Raw genomic sequence first — 23,552 nt, forward strand, 5'->3', positions numbered from 1 at the left:
ATCCGTGATGGCTGACAAATTTCCAAACATACAGAAAACGAGAAACTCACAGAGTCATGAAGCTCAATGACTCAGGTATAGATTTTTAAAGAGCAAAAATCTGATTTACTGGGGTACATCATAGTTAAATTGTCTGATTTCAAAGCTAAGAAGAAAAAAAAAGGGGGTTCCTGTGAACAAACATATTGACAGTTGATCTAAGACCACAACTTAAATATCTAGGCAAGGAAAAGCAAATAAGACCCAAGGAAAGAGGATGGAAAGAAATAATCCAAACCAATGACATTCAGTGAACAAGAAAATAGACCAACAAGGGAGTAAATCCATGAAACAGAAAGTTGGTTCTTTGAAAAGAACCTATGATTGACCACAGTCTGGCTAAACAGACGACAGACCAAAGAGGGAGCACAACCATCACCATCAGGAGTAACGGGAGAGGAGCCATTGCTATACCATACTCCAGGTCTGAAAGCTGACAAGAAGATATTGAGAAAAACTATATGAGAATAAATTCATGAATGTAGATCATGTGGATGAATTCCTTAGGTAAACAGCAAATCAGCAAACCAGACACTGAATAGATTGTGTACTCCTACAGAAAGACATTCACATAGCCAGACAGAGAAATATTTGTATGTGCATACAACAATCTACAAGGCACACTTCAAAATCTCTCAGTTAATCCAAAGGAATGTGTTTTGCAGAAGGTGGAAGGAGGGTATTCTGATCCTTTCTTGTACACATTGATGCACATTGATCAATGGGTACGTCTTTGAGTACGTCTCTCGGTTTTCTAATGGAGTATAGATGACTTTGGATGTGTTACAATAAGAATAATGATCTGTCTTTGAAATGTTCACAGTTGTTTAGAAGTTGAGGACCATTTGTGATTGTTACGGGACCTTTAGGAAGAATATTTCAGAGTTGCTTTTTAACACTTTGTTACAACAAAATGTAAAGGGTGCCTGGTGCCCTTGTATCTTCCCCCATCTCTGGTGACCTGTATTGTTTTATAATTTGCAGTGGCCTGACCAGGAACTACTGCAGGAATCCAGATGCTGAGATTCGCCCTTGGTGTTATACCATGGATCCCAGTGTCAGGTGGGAGTACTGCAACCTGACACAATGTCCAGTGACAGAATCAAGTGTCCTCGCAACGTCCATGGCTGTTTCTGAACAAGGTAGGAAGTCTCTGGTCAGACAACCATACCCTTGGACATTGGGATGAAAAGAGTTGCAAAATCTTAGTAATACAGAAGCCTTCCATGCTGCACGAGAATTCGAATGTGGACTCAGGGTCAGCCAATGGGAAGGAAGCCTCAGTGCCTTCTCTGGGGGAACCAGAGCTGTGATTTTTGGCACCCCGTGACAGGGTGGTGTCTTTAGGAAGTGTGCAGACCTTCTAGGGCACTGAACTTACCACTACCCTGGTTATTCAACAGATCATTTCAGTGTCCTAGTGAAAATGGATATGCTAACATCCTGCCAAATTTGTGATGATTTACCAAGCTCATCGTGAGCCTTTTCTGGTATTTCTTCAAGTAGGCAGTATTTATTGCAAACTTCAGCTTTGCAGTTTCAGAGGAATATGGTTTTTGAGTCTGTCAACCTTGAGAAGCCTAATATGAATATACTTAGTTCCATATCCTCCTGGGTCTAGGTAGCAGCACATAGCCAGCAAATGCTCCATCTCCCTGTCTACCTTCATCTTAGGCAAGTGCTGCACATCTAGGCTTTGATGGAAGGGATCTCTTAGTGTTCTTGCCCCTCCTTCTCATGGAACACGTATCTGTGTTGCTTTTTGTGAAGAAGAGTAGTGGATGTCTACTTCGTTGCAATGCAGGATCCTGGGCCCAAGATTTCCTGCCTTCCCTCCAAGGGAATAAAATTTTGGCCAGTACCCCTCTCTGAGAGACAATGTGTCTTTGCCTGCAAGTCCTAGATGCAGGACTGCTTCCTGCCCCATCTTCCAGCAGCTGAAGGCTTTGGCTTTGGAGGATCAGTGGTCTGGGGAAATGTGTGACAGTTTCATGTCTACCCCCACTGATGATCACCACCTACAGCCTGCACAGCTGGATGCATGGCACTCTGGTCTCCTGCCTTGTTCTCAGGAATACCCCAAACAGATCTTTGCCAAAGAACATGCACGTGAGTACAATTTTGACTGATAGGCACTCTGATCTGTCCTTTGGTTCCCAGGTTTTAAAGAAAATCTTTCTAAAAACTCATTGAAGTTCCAGAATGCTATGGATCTTTGAGTTTTGTTATTGGCACGTCCATCCACCTCCTAATATAGAACAGAGCATGGTCGTCATTTTCAGAGATGACTGTCCTGTTTCTGTCATAGATTTTTTTCTCATGCTTCTGTGTCCTGGAAATTATTCAACTTGATTTCTCCTCTTTGAATTTCAGCACCAATGGAGCAAAGCCCCGGGGTCCAGGACTGCTACCATGGTGATGGACAGAGTTATCGAGGTTCATTCTCCACCACTGTCACAGGAAGGACATGTCAGTCTTGGTCCTCTATGACACCACACTGGCATCAGAGGACCATAGAATACTACCCAAATGGGTACGTCTTTGAGTTTTCTCCCAAGAGAAACAGCTGCCCACTTAAATTTCTCCTGGAAGAGACATACTGCCAGCTAACATCTTATGACCACATTTCTCTCAGACCCAGAATGTTGGACAGAATGTCTCAGGCTTCTTGCTTTGGGCACAGGGTCTGAGAGGAGAGAAATGTCAGGCCAGCTGTTTTTTCTCATAGTTGACAGAAGCAGGAGGATACTTGGAGGTGGTGAGGTCTCATGAATAGGAGGCTCAGAAGAGCATATGACCATGTGCTTAGAAATAGCACCATTCTAAAATGCCCACTAAAGACCAGTGCAATAGTTCAACCAGGGAATTCTGTCATTCTAATCTCCAAGCCCTGGAGTGGAGGTTGTGTTTGCCATGTTTGTCTTGGGTAACAAGTGAAGGATATCTATATTGACATTGAGATCTTCCAATCACTTTCTCCTCTAACCTGTACAAACACACTGGGTTGTGAGAACAAGGTGTCTGAAAATCTATGTGTTGCCAGCACATGAGGAGCAAAAGTAGGATGGCAGCTAAGAGTCAGGAAGTGTAGAGATGCTGAAGAGTTACACATTCAGGAAGATGGACAGAAACCCAGGTCTGGCTATGCCAGCCTTTCCTCCATGAAGGACTATCAAATACATGAGAAAACTGTTTTCACAGGTTGGACAACAGATATGGTAGGCTTGAGAGAACTAAGAAAGGGAATCAAAGGAGATCAACCCCATCATTCACTTGTCATCCTTCCTGGACACAGTGTTGGATTGCAGGACAAGTGGATGGAGCCCAGCTGACCACAGTAGTCTTGCTTAACTGAGGAGAGAGACTGGAGTCTGCGATGCCTCAGGCAGCTGATATGTTCTAGGCTGGCTAAGAATGAGAAGGGGTTTGTGGTGGAAAGGGGCTCTGGGAATACACACAGAAGTCTCCTCAAGTCTTTGGCTAAACACAAAGCTGAGTATGCACAGGGAGAGTTTCCACAAAGAAAGAACAATAAAGAAAAGCTACTTGGGAAAGAACAACTGCAGGGGAGCAGTGAGCTCAATGGAGATGACAGAGCTCACATAGCACTGGAGGATGTTTGAATTCTGACCACTCAGAGGAGAAACACCTCACTACATTTTGGGCTTTCAGTAGAGACCAGAGAAAGCTGTACTTTGGGATTGGGATCATCTTATTCCTAGAATCAAGGTGACTCCAGAAACACTCCAGCAACCCTTCTTCCAAGCCAGTCTAAAAGGATCCAAATGATCTCCAAGTAAATTAACTGCATTCCACAAGACAAAAACTCAACCCCTGCTTAGAGGCAAGGGACAAATACAAGTTGCTCAGTTATATGGCATTCCCATTGCATGACTTCTATTTAAAAATTTAATAGAAACACAAGAAGCTTTCACTGTGATACATAACTGGGAGAAAAATCACTCACCACAAACAAGCCCAGAAATGATAGAATTGATGACATTGGTGAGAACACTTAAAATGCACCTCTGAGAACTGTGTTTCAGGAAAATGTCAGCAAAAGCTGACTATGAGAGAAACAAAAGCAGAATAGCAGGAGAAAAGAAAAGAATTGAAAAGCCAAATGAAAATTAAAGAACTGAGAAAAGGTACACGTCTAATGAAGAACTCACTGGATGACCTTATCGTCACTTTAGATATTATGGTAGGAAAGGTGACCTAGAAAATAATTCAATAGGAGCTACACAGACCACAGGACAGACAGCCAAACCAACAGACAGGCACACAAACACACACAAAGACTGAACCCATTAATCAACAGAGCCTCAAGGGCATCTAGGAAAAATCCACACATTTAATATATGTTTTAGGCAAGTCACAGAAGAAGAAAAATATATTGTGACAGAAATTATACTTGAAGTGATGATAGCTCACAACATGCCAAATATCCAGAAAACAAGAAACTCATAGTCAAGAAGCTAAATGACTCAGGTATAGAATTTTAAAGAGCAAAACTCTATGATTTACTGGGATACATCATAGTTAAATTGCCGCAATTCAAAGCTAAGAAGAAAAAAGCGGGGTTCCTATGAACAAAAGCTTTGACAGCTGTTGATCTAAGACCACAGCTTAATAAGACCCAGCTTGCATATCTAAGCAAGGAAAAGCAAATAAGACACAAGGAAAGTGGATGGAAGGAAATAGTCCAAACCAATGACATTCAGTGGACAAGAAAATAGACCAACAAAGGAGTAAATCCATGAAACAGAAAGTTAGGTTCTTTGAAAAGATCCATATGATTGACCAAAGTCTGGCTAAACAGATGACAGACCAAGTAGGGAGCATATCCATCACCATCAGGAGTAACAGGAGAGAGGCACCATTGCTTAGCATCCTCTAGGTCTGAAAGCTGAGAAGTAGATATTGAGATCAACTGTATATAAATAAATTCATGAGTGTAAATCATGTGGATGGATTCCTTAGGTAAACAACAAATCAGCAAATCAAACACTGAATAGATCATGCAGTTTTCTAGAGAGATATACAGAGAGCCTGACAGAGAAACGTTTGTATGTGCATAAAACAATCTACAAGACACACTTCAAAATCCCTCTCGGTTAATCCAGAGGAATGTATTTGGCAGAAGGTGGAAGGAGTGTATTCTGATCGTTTCTTGTACACATTGATGTTTTCTCTCAGTTTTCTTATAAAGCATAGATTACTTTGAATGTGTTACAATAAGAATAATAATCTGTCTTTGAAATGTTCACAGTTGTTTAGAAGTTGAGGACCATTTGTTTTGGGACTTTTAGTGAGAATATTTCAAATTCGCTTAACACTTTGTTACAACAAAGCATAAAGGGTGCCAGGTAGTGTTGTTTCTTCTCTAATCTCTGGTGACCTGTATTGTTTTGGAATTTGCAGTGGCCTGACCAAGAACTACTGCAGGAATCCAGATGCTGAGATTCGCCCTTGGTGTTATACCATGGATCCCAGAGTCAGATGGGAGTACTGCAACCTGACACAATGTGTGGTGATGGAATCAAGTGTCCTTGCAACTCCCATGGTGGTCCCAGTTCCAAGCAGAGAGGTTCCTTCTGAAGAAGGTAAGAAGTCTGCGGTCAGACAACCATACCTTCAGACATTGGGATAAAAAGAGTTGCAAAATCTTTGTGATGCAGAAGCCTTCCATGCTGCACAGGAAGTCAAAGGTGAAGTCATGGGCAGCCAATGGGTAGGAAGCTTCAGTGCCTCCTCTGGGGGAACCAGAGTTGTGATGTTGAATGCCATGTGAGGGATGGTGTCTTTAAAAGGGGCATAGACCCTCTAGGGCACTGGACTTACCACTCCCCTGTTATCAAACGAATCATATTACTGTCCCAGCCAAGATGGATATTCTAACATCCTGCCAAATTTGTGATGATTTACCAAGCTCCTAAACCTGTCCAGCCCTTTCTTCAAGTAGGCAGTGTTTATTGCAGTCTTCAGCTTTACCATTTTGGAGAAATGCCATTTTTGAGGCTGTTGTTCTTGAGAAACTTAACATGACTTCATTAGATCCGTATTGTCCTGAGTCTTTGAAGCAATACATAGCCACTGAATTCTTTATCTCCTAAGCCTACCTTCATCTTGGACAGGCCGTGCACACCTAGGATTTGAGGGAAGGGATTTTTCAGTGTTCTCGTCCCTCCTCCTCATGGAACATGTATCTCCATTGTTTTTTGATAAGAAGAGTAGTGGATGTCAGCTTTGTTGTCATGAGGGATCCTGGGCCCAAGATTCTCTGTCTCCCCTCCTAGGCTATAAAATTTTGGCCTGTACTACTCCTCCCTGAGAGGTAATGTGTCCTAGATGCAAGATCTTTTTCTGCCCCATATCCCAGAATCTGAAGGCTTTTGCTTTGGAGAAGCAGTGGTCTAGGAAAATGTGCAAGGGTTTCGTGTATACCCCCCACTGACAGTCAATTACCACCTACAGCCTGCACAGCCTGATGCATGGCACCCTGATTTCCTGCCTTGTTCTCATGAACACCCAGAAGAGGTGTAAGCAAAAGACCATCACATGAGTGTAATTTTGAAGTATAGGCACTCTGATCTGTTTTATGTTTGTTCCTTTTTCAGTTTTCCAGGGTTGAATTGAAATATTTATGACTACTTATTAAATTTATAGAATCCTATGGGTCGGCCAGGCACGGTGGCTCAAGCCTGTAATCCCAGCACTTTGGGAGGCTGAGACGGGCAGATCATGAGGTCAGGAGATCGAGACCATCCTGGCTAACACGGTGAAACCCCGCCCCTACTAAAAAATACAAAAAAAGCTAGCCGGGCAAGGTGGCAGGTGCCTGTAGTCCCAGCTACTCAGGAGGCTGAGGCAGGAGAATGGCATAAACCCGGGAGGCAGAGCTTGCAGTGAGCCGAGATCCGGCCACTGCACTCCAGCCTGGGTGACAGAGCGAGACTCCGTCTCAAAAAATAAAAATAAAAAAAAAGAATCCTATGAGTCTATTTGTATTCTTTATTCTACATTTCAATTTGCATGCTATTATAGAAGAGTGTAAATTGTTAATCCTCAGATTATTCCACTTTATGTGCCATAATTTTTTTTCACATGTTTCTCTTTTCTAGGCAATGCTGAGCTTGATTTTCTCTTTTAATTTCAGCACCAACTGAAAACAGCCCTGGGGTCCAGGACTGCTACCAAGGTGATGGACAGAGTTATCGAGGCACATTCTCCACCACTATCACAGGAAGAACATGTCAGTCTTGGTTGTCTATGACACCACATCGGCATCGGAGGATCCCATTACGCTATCCAAATGCGTATGTCTATCATGTTAGCCATAAAAGGAACAATAGTCAACTAAAATTTCTCTTAGCTGGCCCATGCTACAAACTCACTTCCTAGGTCCCAATTTCTCATAGACTCAGAGTTTGTAGCAAAATGTCTCAGGAACCTTCCTTTTGAGCAAAGAGTCTGAATGAAGAGAAATTTTAGGATTGCTATATTTCATAACAGTTTGATGGAAGCAGCAGGATATATGGAAGTGGTGAAGTCTCATTAATGTAAAGCTAAGGAGATCAAATGACCAAATGCTTAGACACAGTATCATTCCACAATGCCCACTAAATATCCATGCAGTCTTTCAACCATGCAATTCTATCATTCTATCCTCCATTCCCTGAAGTGAAGTTTGTGTTTGCCATTTTTGACATGGATCAGAAGTAACAAATTCAGGCTGGGTGCAATGGTTCAGGCCTGTAATCCCAGCACTTTGGGAGGCCAAGGCAGGCAGATCACCAGAGGTCAAGAGTTCGAGACCAGCCTGGCCAACATGGCAAAACCCCATCTCTACCAAAAGTACAAAAATTAGCCGGTCATGGTGGTGGGTACCTACAATTCCAGCTACTTGGGAGGCTGAGGCAGGAGAATCACTTGAGCCTGGGATTCAGAGTTTGCTGTGAGCCGAGAGCATGCCACTGCACTCCAGCCTGGGTGACAGAGCAAGACTCAATCTTAAAAAAAAAAAAAAAAGAAGAAGAAGAAGAAGAAGTAATTAGTGCATATATTTATGTATGAGTACTAACCTGTATGAATACACTGGGTTCTAAGCACCAGTTTTCTGAAGGGATATGGGTTGTCAGGAAGAGTAAAAGCAGGAATGCAGATGAAAGTCAGGAAGTAAACAGTTGCGGTGATTAAAATGGGCAGATACATGGACAAAAAATGCATGTCTGACAAGAACTGGCCTCTTGCCATAAGTGAGTATGAACAATATTGAAAAACTGTTTGCACATGTTGGACAGCAGACAGTACAACCTGAGATAATTTAGAAAGGGAAACAAATAAGATCAACCCCATAATCACTCTTCCTACACTTAAGGGCAAAGAGTTTTAACCAAAGCATTCCACAGCAGTCTTGCTAAACTGGGAAGAGAGACTGGAGTTTTGGTAACTAATAAAACTGATATTTTCTAGGTTAGGTAATAATGAGAAAGTATTTGTGGAGAAAAGGAGCTCCAGGAATACACACAGAAGTCTCCTCAAGTCTCTGGCTAAATAGAAAGCTGTGTATGCACAGAAAGATGTTCCAGAGAGAAAGGAGAATAAAGAGCAGCTACTGGGGAAAGAACAACTGCAGAGGAACAGTGAGCTCAATGAAGATGCCAGAGCTCACATAGCACTGGGAGGTATTTGAGCTCTGACCAGCCTGAGGAGAGACACCTCATTGAACATCTTGGGCATTCAGCAGAGACCCCAAAAAAGCCATACTTCAGGAGTAGAATTAATGCATTCCTAGAATAAAGTCTACTCCAGAAACACCCTAGAAAAGCTTAGAAACCAAGTCTAAAAAGATCCAGGTGATCTCCAAGTAAATTAATTTCCTGTCAGAAGAAAACATAACCTCTTCAGAGGTAAACAACATTAAATCTCTCAATTATATGGTATCCACAATGTGTCACATACATTTAAAAATTTGCTGAACATACAAAAAGCATTTAGTGTTGTCCATAACCAGGAGAAAAATCAGTCGATACAAATAGACCCCGAAATGATAAAAATAACAGAATTGGCAAGGAGATTTAAAATGTATGTATCATAATTGTGTTCAAGGATTTAAAGAAAGCAGGAACAAGAAATAAATAAATGAATAATATCAACAGAAAGAAAAATTGTAAAAGGACCAAATGGAAGTCAAGAACTAAAAAAAGAGACATCTCTTTAATGAGAAAATCACTAGATGGCCTTATAATCATACTAGATAGTACAGATGATAAAGCTAACTAGAAAATATTAGGGTGGTACAAACCACAGCACACTCATACAAAGCCTGAGAAGATAAATAAGCAGAGCCTCAAGGACATTTATGAAAATATCAAAATATTTAATATATGTTTAAAGCAAGTCACAGAGGAGGGGAAAGAGATGTTGGAACAAAAAAAAAATACTTGAAGCAGTGATGGCTGATGACTTCTAAATACGGAAAATATGATAAACTCACATAGTCAAGAAGCTCAATGGATCAGATATAGGATTTTAAAAAGTAAAACTGTATGATTTAGTTGGACACATCATACTTAAATTGTCCATAATCAAAGATAGAAAGTAAAATCTTATTTGAAGCCTGAGGAAAAAAGCATACCTTTACATAGAGTAACAGTGACACAAATGACTGATGCCTTCTTATCAGAAACAACACAAATCAGAAGCAATAGAATAACACCTTTAGAGTGGTAAGAAGAAAAAAAGACCAAATCAGAAACAACAAACTGTCACATTTAGCGTAGTAAGAAGGAAAACAAGATCATATCAGAAACAACAAAATAACACCTGTAGAGTGGTAAGAAGAAGAAAAGATCAGGTCAGAAACAATGAAATAACACACTAAGAAGAAAAATAAAGATCAAGTCAGAAACAATGGAATAACACCTTTAGAGTGATAAGAAGGAAAAAAAAAACAGCAAACTTAAACGCTGTGCACAGCAAACAATCATTGAAAATGAATGTTATGTAAGTACATATTCTGTCATCCTAAAAACAAAGAACAAATAAAAGAATGTTTCATCAGCAGGATTGTGTAATAAAAGATGTGAAAGAATGCTATGTAAGTAGAAGAAAAATAATAAGAGGATTCTGAGAGGTTGGAGCAACGTTCTTGGGCGGCATAAGGGGGAATGCATTCTCCAAGATTCCCCCAGTCTAGGGTCTTCACCTGTTGTGCCTCTTACTGCATTGTTTTCTGACTCCTCCATAGCCACTTGGCCCCTTCAGATCCCATAGTTTACCTAGCCGTCTCCCTTTATGCCTTGGGTCCCGCTGTTCTTTCAACTCATCACCCATTCCTTCAGTCCCAGAGTGGCTGCAGCCAGCAGAGGACGGACTGAGAGCAGGAGAGGAGGTCCTTCCCATGAACCAATCCTAGAGAACCAACATCCTGCCTGGGAGCTAGTTTTCCAGGGAAGCTTTTATAAGTCTTGTAGAGCCAAACCTCCTTGCTCTACCAGATACAGTATTTATAGTAATACTATTTTCATGATTATTTTATATTGCAAATGTAGAGCATTTATGCTACACTATGAGTAAATAGAGTAAGGGGGCTAGCACGGGAATTATGTAATCTTGGATGTCCTTTCTTCCTTGGGGAAATGTATTTGAGTTCCAACTTACCCATTACTATATAGTCCTATAGAGAGAGATACAAAGAGCTAGACAGACAGAGATACCTTTGTATGTGCATTTAAAAAATCTGAGATATATACTTCGAAATCTATGTCATTTATTCTGGAGGAAAGTATTTGGCAGAAGGTGAAAGGAGGATATTCTGATGCTTTCTTGTACAGACATGTATTATCTCAGTTTTTATAGAGAGCATATACTACTTTTGATGTTTTAAAATAAAAATTATAATCTGTGATGTGTCCACACTTGTTTATAAGTTGAAGTTGAAGACCATTTGTGCTTATGGCAATATTATTGTATGTATAATGGGAATATTTCAAAGGTACTTGCTAACACTTTGTTACAGCAAAACGTAGAGGGCGCTAAGTGCTCTTGAATCTTCTCCCATCTCTGGTAACCTGTATTGTTTTGAAATTTGCAGTGGCCTGACCAGGAACTATTGCAGAAATCCAGATGCTGAGATTCGCCCTTGGTGTTACACCATGGATCCCAGTGTCAGGTGGGAGTACTGCAACCTGACACAATGTCCAGTGACAGAATCAAGTGTCCTCACAACTCCCACGGTGGTCCCGGTTCCAAGCACAGAGGCTCCTTCTGAACAAGGTAAGACGTTTGTGATTAGACATCTATACACTGGGATAAAAAGCCATGGAAAATCTTACTGATGCAGACGCCTTCAGTGGTACACTGGAGGGTTGGTTGAGGGTCTGCTATGTGGAAGAAAGTGCCAGCGCCCTCTCTGGGGGATCCAGAGCTGTGATTTTTGGCACCCCATGAGGAGGCAGTGTCTTTAGGAAGGGCACAGTGTCTTTAGGAAGCGCACAGACCCTCCAGGGCACTGTACTTACCACTCCCCTGGTTATTAAGTGGGTCATTTCAGTGTCCTAGCCAAAAATGGATATTCTAACAACCTGCCAAATATGTGAAGATTTCCAAGCCAATAAGCCTTTCCGGTGATTTAAAATAGACCTTTTTCATTGCAATCCACAGTTCGCAGTCTCTTAAGAATGTTGCCTTTGAGTATGATATCCTATAGAAACCTAAGGAGACTGCATTATTTTTAATTGTCCTGGGGCTACACAGCAGGAGGTAACCAACAAATGGTCTCTCTCCCTGGCCTACCTCAGTCTTTCACAGGCTCTGTTCACATGGCTTTGAAGTTAGAGATTTCTAGGTGTTCTTGCCTCTTCTTCTCATGAAACTTGCGTCGGCAGTGAGTCTACAGAAGAAGAGGAAGAGAATTCTGCTTTGTTGCAATTCAGGATTCTGGGCACCAGAAGACTCCCTATCTCTCCTCCAAGGGAATAAGTTGTTTGTCTCTAACCCTCCTTGAGAAACAATGAGTCTTTGCCTGCACTCCTAAATGCAGGATGATTTCCTGCCCAAATATTCAGAAGGTTAAGGCTTTTGCTTTGGTATGAGCAATGGTCTAGGGAAATGTGGAAGGGTCTCATGCCTGCTCCTGACTGACCACCAGTTACCTCCTACAGCCTACACCAAGGAATGCATTGCATTCTGGTCTTCTGCCCTGTGGTTCTCATGAACACTCAGTAGAGATTCATAGGATGGAGCTGCACATGAATGTAATTTCCAGTGTCCAGCATTCTGCTCTGTTCTTTATCTTTAGATTTAAAAATAATGTTTCTTTGAACTTATTAAAATTCTAGAATACTATGACTCTATTGAGTCTTTTCACATCCTTTTGCTACTAGTAGAAAAAAGAATAGTAATAATTTTCAGAGGCTACTGTCCAGTTTGTGACATAAATTTTCTCCCATGTTTCTCTGCTCATGCAATTACTATGATGTCTTTTATTTTAATTTCAGCACCACCTGAGAAAAGCCCTGTGGTCCAGGATTGCTACCATGGTGATGGACAGAGTTATCGAGGCACATCCTCCACCACTGTCACAGGAAGGAACTGTCAATCTTGGTCATCTATGATACCACACTGGCATCAGAGGACCCCAGAAAACTACCCAAATGCGTATGTATTTGATTAAAACCATAAGAGGAGCAACAGCCAACTCAATTATTGGTTAGAAGAGCCATGCTTTAGGTTCACTTCCTAGGGACAAATTTCTCTTAGATTCACATTTTGGCAAAATGTCTCAGGACCTTTGCTTTTGAGCAAAGAGCCTAAGAGAAGAGAAATTTTAGGCCTGGTATATTTCCTAATAGTTTTATGGAAGGAGTAGAATATACGGAGGTGGTGAAGTCACATTCATGTAAAGCTCAGAAGATCAAATGACCACATGCTTAAATACAGTACCATTCTGCAATGCCCACTAAAAATCAATGTCATCTTTCACCCATGCAATTTTGTCATTCTAAACTTCAATTCCCGAAGGTTTGTTTGCCATTTTTGTCACGGGTAATAAGTAAAAAAAAAATTAAGACATATAGATATACACACACACACACCTGAATATTTATATATATGTCTGAATATTTATATACTTATGTACAAATTTTATATTTAAATTTTTGTATAAATTTATATATTTTAAATATTTTATTAAAAATTATATTGTTTTGCTAAGTATGTCTATTTTTATATATTTTAACATAACATTTTAAATATTTATATATAAATATTCAAGTATGTAACTGAATATTCATTTACACATAAATATATATATGTGTGTGTGTATATATACCCATATATATATGCACACATACATACCTGTATAAACACACTGGGTCTGAAGCACCAGTGGTCTGAAAGGACATGTGTTACCAGGACATGAAGAGCAAAAGCAGGAAGGCAGATGAGAGTCAGAAAGTACATAAAGGCTGAAAAGTAAAAGGGACAGGTATGTGGACAAAAAGCAGGTGTAAGCATAACAGTCTTTTGGAAGCAAATGACTATAAAATATATGAAAATACTGTTTTCACATGTTGCACAACAGACAGTAGTGTATTGAGATAATTTAGAACAGGAAACAAATGTGATCAACTCCATAAGTATTCTGTATTTCATCATGGATTGAAGGGCAAAGAGATGGAGCCCAAGCAGACCACAGCAGTCTTGATGAACTGAGAGACACTAGAATTTGGAATTACAAAGGCAGCTGGGATTTTCTACGCTTGGTAATAATAATAAAGAATTTGTGGAGATAAAGAGCTACAGTCATGCACATAGAAGTCGCCTCAGTGTAATATAAACCTGCGTATGCACAGGGAATGATTCCACAATGAAAGCAGGACAAAGAACAGCTACTGGGGAAAGAACAACTACAAGGGAACAGTGAGTTCAATGGAGATGGCAGAGCTCACAAAGCACTGGGAGATATTTGAGTTCTTACCAGCTAGAGAAGAGACCTCATTGCAAATCTTGGGCATTCAGTAGAGACCCCAGAAAAGCCATTCTTTGGAAACAGAGTTGATGTATTTTAAGAGCAAAGTCTACTCCACAAAAATCCTAGCAAGATTGAAAAGCAAGTCAGAAACACCAAAATCATCTAAACATCAATTAGTTGCCCATCAGAAGAAAACTTAACCTCTTCATAGGTAAACAACAAAACCAAATTTCTCAGTTGTCTGGTATCCACAATATGTGACATAAATTAAAAAATTTACTAGACATGCAAAAAGCATTTAGTGTGATCCATAGCCAGGAGAAAAATCACTCAATACAAATAGACCCAAAAATGACAGAAATGATAGAATTAGCAAGAACATTTAAAATATACATATGATCATTTGTTCTTGTGATCAAATATCACAAGAGAGGAAAGAGATACTGGAAGAGAAAAAATGCCTGAAGCAATGACGACTGAAAACTTTCCAAATATGAAGAAAGTAAGAAGCTCACAGATTCAAGAAAATTAATCAATCAGAAATATGATTTTGAAAAGTAAAAATGTATGATTTACTTGGGCAAATCTTGGTTAAATTGTCTAAAATCAAAGATAGCAAGGAAAATTTTATAAGCCAGAGGAAAAAACATTGTTTATGTAGAGGAACAGTTACACAAATGACTGATGTCTTCTCATCAGAAACAATTAAAGTCAGAAACAATGAAGTAACATCTTTAAAGTAATAGAAAGAAGAAAAACCAGAGAGGTGAGGGATCATGGCAGACAGAAGGCAGGACTAGATTGCAGCTCTGGACAGAGCAGCATGTGGAGGCTTGTATTGTGGATTTTAGCCTGATATTGACTGTAAGAACAGACCAGCAATCCTGAGAGGACCCACAGACCCTGTGAAGGAAACAGACTGCTCCTGCAGGAGCCAGGAGACACCCCAAATACTGTGAGTGCCCCAACTGTAGAAATGGCAAAGGGGGGCCTTACTCCCTCAAACACACCCCCCAACTGGAGAAGCTGAAAGTCTGTTTGTGGGAGAAGTTCCCAACTTTACCTGGAGTTCAGTAAAATTAGAGAGCTGAGCCAAGTGAAATACAGGGGTAGAGGAAGGAGCAGAGAAGACCTGGGAGCTTGCTGGATCCCCAAGCAGCCCATTCCTGCCTGGCACCACAGGGATCCATCAGGAGGGTGGCCAGAGGAACAGAGGGTAAAACTCCACAGGGAGGACTGCTCTGTCTGAACTTTGTAACAATTCGAACAGGGGGAGAAGCCTACTGGCCAGAACTTGGGGGAGGGCATGAATCTGGCTTGCAGACTTCACAGGTGGGAGGACTAAAGCCCTTTTCTTTCACAGCTGGGAGGTAGAAAACCTCAGGCAAGTTTTCAAGCCTGACTTTCCCTCTGCCTGGAAACAGACTTGGGGCTGTTGGGGGGTGGGGGGCATGGTGGGAGTAAGACCAGCCCTTCGGTTTGCATAGGTACTGGGTGAGGCCTGTGACAGACAGCTTTCCTCCACTTCCCTGACAACCCATATGACTCAGCAGAGGCAGCCATAATCTTCCTAGGTGCACAACTCCAGTGACCTAGGAACCTTACCCCCATCCCCAAGAGAAGCTTCAGTAAGACACACCCAAGGAAAGTGCTGAGCTCAGACATACCTAGTCCCGCCCCCAACTGATGGCCCTTCCCTACCCACCCTGGTAGCAGAAGACAAAGAGCATATAATCTTGGGAGTTCTGGGGCCCACCCACCTCTAGTCCCTCTCCACACTACTACAGCTGATGCAGGAGGCCAACCAGCACAAAAATAGGGCTTTGAACCACCAAAGCTAGGAACCCCTATGGAGTCCATTGCACCCTCCACCACCTCCACCAGAACAGGTACTGGTATCCACAGCTGAGAGACCCATAGATGGTTCACATCACAGGACTCTGTGCAGATAACCCCCAGTACCAGCCCAGAGCTGGGTAGACTCACTAGGTGGCAAGACCCAGAAGAGAGGCAACAATCACTGCAGTTCAGCTCACAGGAAGCCACATCCACAGGAAAAGGGGCAGAGTACTACATCAAGGGAACATCCTGTGGGACAAAAACATCTGAACAACAGCCTTCAGTCCTAGACCTTCCTTCTGACCAGTCTACCCAAATGAGAAGGAACCAGAAAACCAACCCTGGTAATATGACAAAACAAGGCTCATCACACCCCTAGAAATCACACTAGTTCACCAGCAATTAATCCAAACCAAGAAGAAATCCCTGATTTACCTGAAAAATAATTCAGGAGATTAGTTATTAAGCTAATCAGGGAGGGAGCAGAGAAAGGCAAAGTCCAATGCAAGGATATAAAAAAAAAATGATGCAAGAAGTAAAGGGTGAAATATTCAACAAAATAGATAGCTTAATTTAAAAAACAATAAAAAATTTAGGACACTTTGGACATACTTCTGGAAATGCATAATGCTCTGGAAAGTCTCAGCAATAGAATTGAACAAGTAGAAAAGATAAATTCAGAGCTCAAAGACAAAGTCTTCAAATTAACCCAATCCAACAAAGACAAAGAAAAAAGGATAGGAAAATATGAACAAAGCCCCCAAGACATCTGGGATTATGTTAAATGACCAAATATAAGAATAATCATGGCTCCCAAGGAAGAAGACGATACTAAAAACTTGGAAAACATATTTGGGGATATAATAGGAAGACTTACCTGGCCTTGCTGGACACCTAGACATGCAAATACAAGAAACACAAAGAACATGTAAATACAAGCACATGTAAATACAAAGAACACCTGGGAAATTCATCACAAGAAGATCTTCACCTAGGCACATTCTCATCAGGTTATGCAAAGTTAAGACGAAGGCAAGAATCTTAAAAGCTGTAAGACAGAAGCACCAGGTAACCTATAAAGGAAGCCCTATCAGATTAACAACAAATTTCTCAGCAGAAACCCTACAAGCTGTAACGGATTGGGGCCCTATCATCAGCCTCCTCAAACAAAACAATTATCAGCCAAGAATTTTGTATCCAGCAAAAGTAAGCATCATATATGAAGGAAAGTTACAGTCATTTTGGACAAACAAGTGCTAAGAAAATTCACCATTACCAAGTCACCACTAGAAGAACTGCTAAAAGGAGCTCGAAATATTGAAGCAAATCCTAGAAACACATAAAAATGGAACCTCTTTAAAGCATAAATCACACAAGACCTATACAACAAAAGTACAAGTTAAAAAGCAAAAACAAAAAACAAAACCGAAGTATGGAGGCAACAAAGAATATGATGAATGCAATGGTACCTCACATTTCAATACTAAAATTGAATCTAAATGGCCTAAATGCTCCACTTAAAAATTCAGAAAGAGTCAATGGCTGGCAAGATGGCTGAATAGGAACAGCTCCGGTCTGTAGCTCCCCGTGAGATCAACACAGAGGGTGAGTGATTTCTGCATTTCCAACCAAGGTACCCGGCTCATCTCATTGGGACTGGTTAGACAGTGGGTGCAGCCCACAGAGGGTGAGCTGAAGCAGGGTGGGGCCTCACCTGGGAAGTGGAAGGGGTCGGGGAACTCCCTTCCCTAGCCAAGGGAAGCTGTGAGGGACTGTGCCGTGAGGACCAGTGCATTCCAGCACAAATACTATGCTTTTCCCATGGTCTTCACAACCCGTAGACCAGGAGATTCCCTGGGGTGCCTACACCACCAGGACCCTGGATTTCAAGCCCAAAACTGGGCTGGCGTTTGGGCAGACACTGAGCTAGCTGCAGGAGATTTTTTTCATGCCCCAGTGGTCCCTGGAATGCCAGCAAGACAGAACCATTCACTCCCCTGAAAAAACGGCTGAAGCCAGGGAGATAAGTGGTCTTGCTCAGTGGATCCCACCCCCATGAAGCCCAGCAAGCTAAGCTCCACTGGCTTGAAATTCTTGCTGCCAGCACAGCAGTCTGAAATTGACCTGGGACACTCAAGCTTGGTGGGAGGAGGGGTGTCCACAATTACTGGGGTTTGAGTAGGAGGTTTTCCCTTCACAGTGTAAGCAAAGCCACTAGGAAGTTTGAACTGGGCAGAGTGCACTGTAGCTTGGCAAAGCCACTGTAGCAAGACTGCCTCTCTAGATTCCTCCTCTCTGGGCAGGGCATCTCTGAAAGAAAGGCAGCAGCCCCAATCAGAAGTTTATAGACAAAGCTCCCATCTCCCTGGGACAGCAACTAGAGGAAGGGTTGGCTGTGGGTGCAGCTTCAGCAGACTTAAAGTTTCCTGCCTGCCAGCTCTGAAAAGAGCAGTTGATCTCCCAGCATAGCACTAGAGCTCTGATAAGGGACAGGCTACCTCCTCAAGTGGGTCCCAGCTTCAGAAGGTAATAGCAAGCTCCTCTAAGCTAAAGGAGCATGTTCTAACACAATGCAAGGAAGCTAAGAACCTTGAAGAAAGGTTAGAAGGATTGCCAACTAGAGTAAGCAATTTAGAGAAGAACATAAATGACCTTTTGGAGCTGAAAAACACAGCACAAAAACTTAATGACACATACACAAGTATCAATAGCAAAATCAATCAAGTGGAAGAAAGGATATCAGAGATTGAAGATCAAGTTAATGAAGTAAAGCGTGAAGACAAGATTAGAGAATAAAGAATGAGAAGGAACGAACAAATCCTCCAAGAAATACGGGACTATGTGAAAAGACTGAACCTATGTTTGATTGCAGTACCTGAAAGTGACGAGGAGAATGGAACCAAGTTGGAAAACACTCTTCAGGCTATTATCCAGGAGAACTTCCCCAACCTAGCAAGACAGGACAACATTCAAATTCAGGAAACACAGAAAACGCCACAAAGATACTCCTCGAGAAGAGCAACCTCAAGACACACAATCATCAGATTCACCAAGGTTGAAATGAAGGAAAAAGATGTTAAGGGCAGCCAGAGAGAAAGTCTGGGTTACCCACAAAGGGAACCCAATAAGACTAACAGTGGATCTTCCTGCAGAAACCCTACAAGCCAGAAGAGAGTGGGGGGGGGCAATATTCAACATCCTTTTTTTGTTATTATTATACTTGTAGTTCTAGGGTACATGTGCACAAGATGTAGGTTTGTTACAAATGTATACGTGTGCCATGTTGGTGTGCTGCAATCATTAACTCGTCATTTACATTAGTTATATCTCCTAATGCTATCCCTCCCCCCTCCTCCCACCCCATGACAGGCCCCAGTGTGTGATATTCCCCACTCTGTGTTCAAGTGTTCTCATTGTTCGATTCCCACCTATGAGTGAGAACATGCAGTGTTTGGTTTTCTGTCCTTGCGATAGTTTGCTCAGAATGATGGTTTCCAGCTTCATACATGTCCCTACAAAGGACATGAACTCATCCTATTTTATGGCTGTATAGTATTCCATGGTGTATATGTGCCACATTTTCTTAATCCAGTCTACAATTGATGGACATTTCGGTTGATTCCAAGTCTTTGCTATTGTGAATAGTGCTGCAATAAACATTCATGTGCATGTGCCTTTATAGCAGCATGATTTATAATCCTTTGGGTATATACCCAGTAATGGGATGGCTGGGTCAAGTGGTATTTCTAGTTCTAGATCCTTGAGGAATTGCCACACTGTCTTCCACAATGGTTGAACTGGTTTACAGTCCCACCAACAGTGTGAAAGTGTTCCTATTTCTCCACATCCTCTCCAGCACCTGTTGTTTCCTGACTTTTTAATGACCGCCATTCTAACTGGTGTGAGTTGGTATCTCATTGTGGTTTTGATTTCCATTTCTCTGATGGCCAGTGATGATGAGCATTTTTTCATGTGTCTGTTGGCTGCATAAATGTCTTCTTTTGAGAAGTGTCTGTTCATATCCTTTGCCCACTTTTTGATGGGGTTGTTTGATTTTTTCCTTGTAAATTTGTTTATGCTTTTTGTAGATTCTGGATATTAGCCCTTTGTCAGATGGGTAGGTTGTAAAATTTTTCTCCCATTCTGCAGGTTACTTGTTTACTCTGATGGTAGTTTCTTTTGCTGTGCAGAAGCTCTTCAGTTTAATTAGATCCCTTTTGCCAATTACTTTTGGTGTTTTAGACGTGAAGTCCTTGCCCATGCCTATGTCCTGAATGGCATTGCCTAGGTTTTCTTCTAGGGTTTTTATGGTTTTCGGTCTAACATTTAAGACTTTAATCCATCTTGAATTAATTTTTGTATGAGTTGTAAGGAAGGAATACAGTTTCAGCTTTCTACATATGGCTAGCCAGTTTTCCCAGCACCATTTATTAAATAGGGAATCCTTTCCCCATTTCTTGTTTTTGTCAGGTTTGTCAAAGATCAGATAGTTGCAGATGTGTGGTATTATTTCTGAGGGTTCTGTTCTGTTCCATTGGTCTCTATCTCTGTTTTGGTACCAGTACCATGCTGTTTGGGTTAATGTAGTCTCGTAGTATAGTTTGAAGTCGGGTAGTATGATACCTCCAGCTTTGTTTTTTTGGCTTAGGATTGTCTTGGCAATGTGGACTCTTTTTTGGTTCCATATGAACTTTAAAGTAGTTTTTTCCAATTCTGTGAAGAAAGTCATTGGTAGCTTGATGGGGATGGCATTGAATCCATAAATTACCTTAGGCAATATGGCCATTTTCATGACACTGTTTCTTCCTATCCATGAGCATGGAATGTTCTTCCATTTGTTTGTGTCCTCTTTTATTTCGTTGAGCAGTGGTTTGTAGTTCTCCTTGAAGAGGACCTTCACATCCCTTTAAGTTGGATTCCTAGGTATTTTATTCTCTTTGAAGCAATTGTGAATGGGAGTATAGATTCTGGATATTAGCCCTTTGTCAGATGGGTACATTGTAAAAATTTTCTTCCATTCTGTAGGTTGCCTGTTCACTCTGATGGTAGTTTCTTTTGCTGTGCAGAAGCTCTTTAGTTTAATTAGATCCCATTTGTCAACTTTGGCTTTTGTTGCCATTGCTTTTGGTGTTTTAGTCATGATTTGACTGTTTATCTGTTATTGGTGTATAGGAATGCTTGTGATTTTTGCACATTGATTTTGTATCCTGAGACTTTGCTGCAGTTGCTTCTCAGCTTAAGATTTTGGGCTGAGACAATGGGGTTTTCTAAATATACAGTCATGTCATCTGCAGAGACAATTTGACTTCCTCTTTTCCTAATTGAATACCTTTTATTTCTTTCTCCTGCCTGATTGCCCTGGCCAGAACTTTCAATACTATGTTGAATAGGAGTGGTGAAAGAAGGCATCCCTGTCTCATGCCAGTTTTCAAAGGGAATGCTTCCAGTTTTTGCACATTCAATATGATATTGGCGGTGGGTTTGTCATAAATAGCTCTTATTATTTTGAGATATGTCCCATCAATACCTAGTTTATTGAGAGTTTTTAGCAAGGAAGGCTGTTGAATTTTGTTGAAGGCCTTTGCTACATCTATTGCGATAATCATGTGGTTTTTGTCTTTGGTTCTGTTTATATGATAAATTACATTTATTGATTTGCCTATGTTGAACCAGCGTTGCATCCCAGGGATGAAGCCAATTTGAACATGGAGGGTAAGCTTTTTGATGTGTTGCTGAATTTGGTTTGCCAGTATTTTATTGAGAATTTTCGTATCGATGTTCATCAGGGATATTGGTCTAAAATTCTCTTATTTTGTTGGGTATCTGCCAGGCTTTGGTATCAGGATGATGCTGGCCTCATAAAATGAGTTTGGGAGGATTCCCTCTTTTTATATTGATTGGAATAGTTTCAGAATAATTGGTACCAGCTCCTCTTTGTACCTCTAGTAGAATTTGGCTGTGAATCTTTCCAGTCCTGGACTTTTTATGGTTGGTAGGCTCTTAATTATTGCCTCACTTTCAGAGCCTGTTATTGGTCTATTCAAGGATTCAGCTTCTTCGTGGTTTAGTCTTGGGAGGGTGTATGTGTCCGGGAATGTATCCATTTCTTCTAGATTTTCTAGTTTATTTGCGTAGAGGTGTTTATAGTATTCTCTGATGGTAGTTTGTATTTCTGTGGGATCGGTGGTGATATCCCCTTTATCATTTTTTATTGCATCTATTTGATTCTTCTCTCTTTTCTTCTTTATTAGTCTTGCTAGCGATCTGTCAATTTTGTTGATCTTTTAAAAAAAATCAGCTCCTGGATTCATTGATTTTTTGAAGGGTTTTTTATGTCTCTATCTCCTTCAGTTTTGCTCTGATCTTAGTTATTTCTTGCCTTCTGTTAGCTTTTGAATGTGTTTGCTCTTGCTTCTCTAGTTCTAATTGTGATGTTAGGGTGTCAATTTTAGATCTTTCCTGCTTTCTCTTGTGGGCATTTGGTGCTATAAATTTTCCTCTACCCACTGCTTTAAATGTGTCCAAGAGATTCTGGTATGTTGTATCTTTGTTCTCATTGGTTTCAAAAAACATCTTTATTTCTGCCTTCATTTTGTTATGTACCCAGTACACATTCAGGAGCAGGTTGTTCAGTTTCCATGCATTTGAGCAGTTTTGAGTGAGTTTATTAATCCTGAGTTCTAGTTTGATTGCACTTTGGTCTGAGAGACAATTTGTTATAATTTCTGTTCTTTTACATTTGCTGAGGAATGCTTTATTTCCAACTAAGTGGTCAATTTTGGAATAAGTGTGATGTGGTGATGAGAAGAATGTATATTCCATTGATTTGGGGTAGAGTTCTGTAGATGTCTATTAGGTCTGCTTGGTGCAGAACTGTGTTCAATTCCGGGATATCTTTGTTAACTTTCTGTCTCATTGATCTGTCTAATGTTGACAGTGGGGTGTTAAAGTCTCCCATTATTATTGTGTGGGAATCTAAGTCTCTTTGTAGGTCTCTAAGGATTTGCTTTATGAATCTGGGTGCTCCTGTATTGGGTGCATATATATTTAGGATTGTTAGTTCTTCTTGTTGAATTGATCCCTTTACCATTATCTAATGGCCTTCTTTGTCTCTTTTGATCTTTATTGATTTAAAGTGTTTTATCAGAGAATAGGATTGTGACCCCTGCATTTTTTTTGTTTTCCATTTGCTTGGTAGAACTTCCTCCATCCCTTTATTTTGAGCCTATGTGTGTCTCTACACCTGAGACGGGTCTCCTGAATACAGCACAGTGATGAGTCTTGACTCTTATCCAATTTGCCAGTCTGTGTCTTTTAATTGGAGCATTTAGCCCATTTACATTTAAGGTTAATATTGTTATATGTGAATTAGATTCTGTCATTATGATGTTAGCTGGTTATTTTGCTCATTCATTGATGCAGTTTCTTCCTAGCATTGATGGTCTTTACAATTTGGCATGTTTTTGCAGTGACTGGAACGGGTTGTTCCTTTCCATGTTTAGTGCTTCCTTCAGGAGCTTTTGTAAGGCAGGCCTGGTGGTGACAAAGTCTTTCAGCTTTTGCTTGTCTGTAGAGGATTTTATTTCACCTTCACTTATGAAGTTAGTTTGGCTGGATATGAAATTCTGGGTTGAAAATTCTTTCTTTAAGAATGTTGAATATTGGCCCCCACTCTCTTCTGGCTTGTAGAGTTTCT

At 40.9% G+C, this 23,552-nt stretch overlaps 1 protein-coding gene across 8 annotated transcripts in view; it reads left to right on the forward strand.

The window, feature by feature from the left end:
• LPA (lipoprotein(a)) overlaps positions 1–23,552 on the forward strand; it is a 260,670-nt gene that overhangs the window by 196,596 nt on the left and 40,522 nt on the right. For all 8 annotated transcript variants that reach the window (XR_012433296.1, XR_012433297.1, XM_074036788.1 and 5 more), the window contains 6 exons: positions 1,024–1,181; positions 2,413–2,572; positions 5,464–5,645; positions 7,199–7,358; positions 11,138–11,319; positions 12,543–12,702. Coding sequence is in view for 6 of the 8 variants with exons in the window: in XM_074036788.1 (XP_073892889.1) it covers positions 1,024–1,181; positions 2,413–2,572; positions 5,464–5,645; positions 7,199–7,358; positions 11,138–11,319; positions 12,543–12,702 (1,002 nt within the window). In the remaining 2 variants the exon portion in view is untranslated. The remainder of the gene's footprint in view (positions 1–1,023; positions 1,182–2,412; positions 2,573–5,463; positions 5,646–7,198; positions 7,359–11,137; positions 11,320–12,542; positions 12,703–23,552) is intronic.

The sequence above is a fragment of the Macaca fascicularis genome, chromosome 4 (genome assembly GCF_037993035.2).
Source record: "Macaca fascicularis isolate 582-1 chromosome 4, T2T-MFA8v1.1".
NCBI classification, from domain to species: Eukaryota; Metazoa; Chordata; class Mammalia; order Primates; family Cercopithecidae; genus Macaca; species Macaca fascicularis.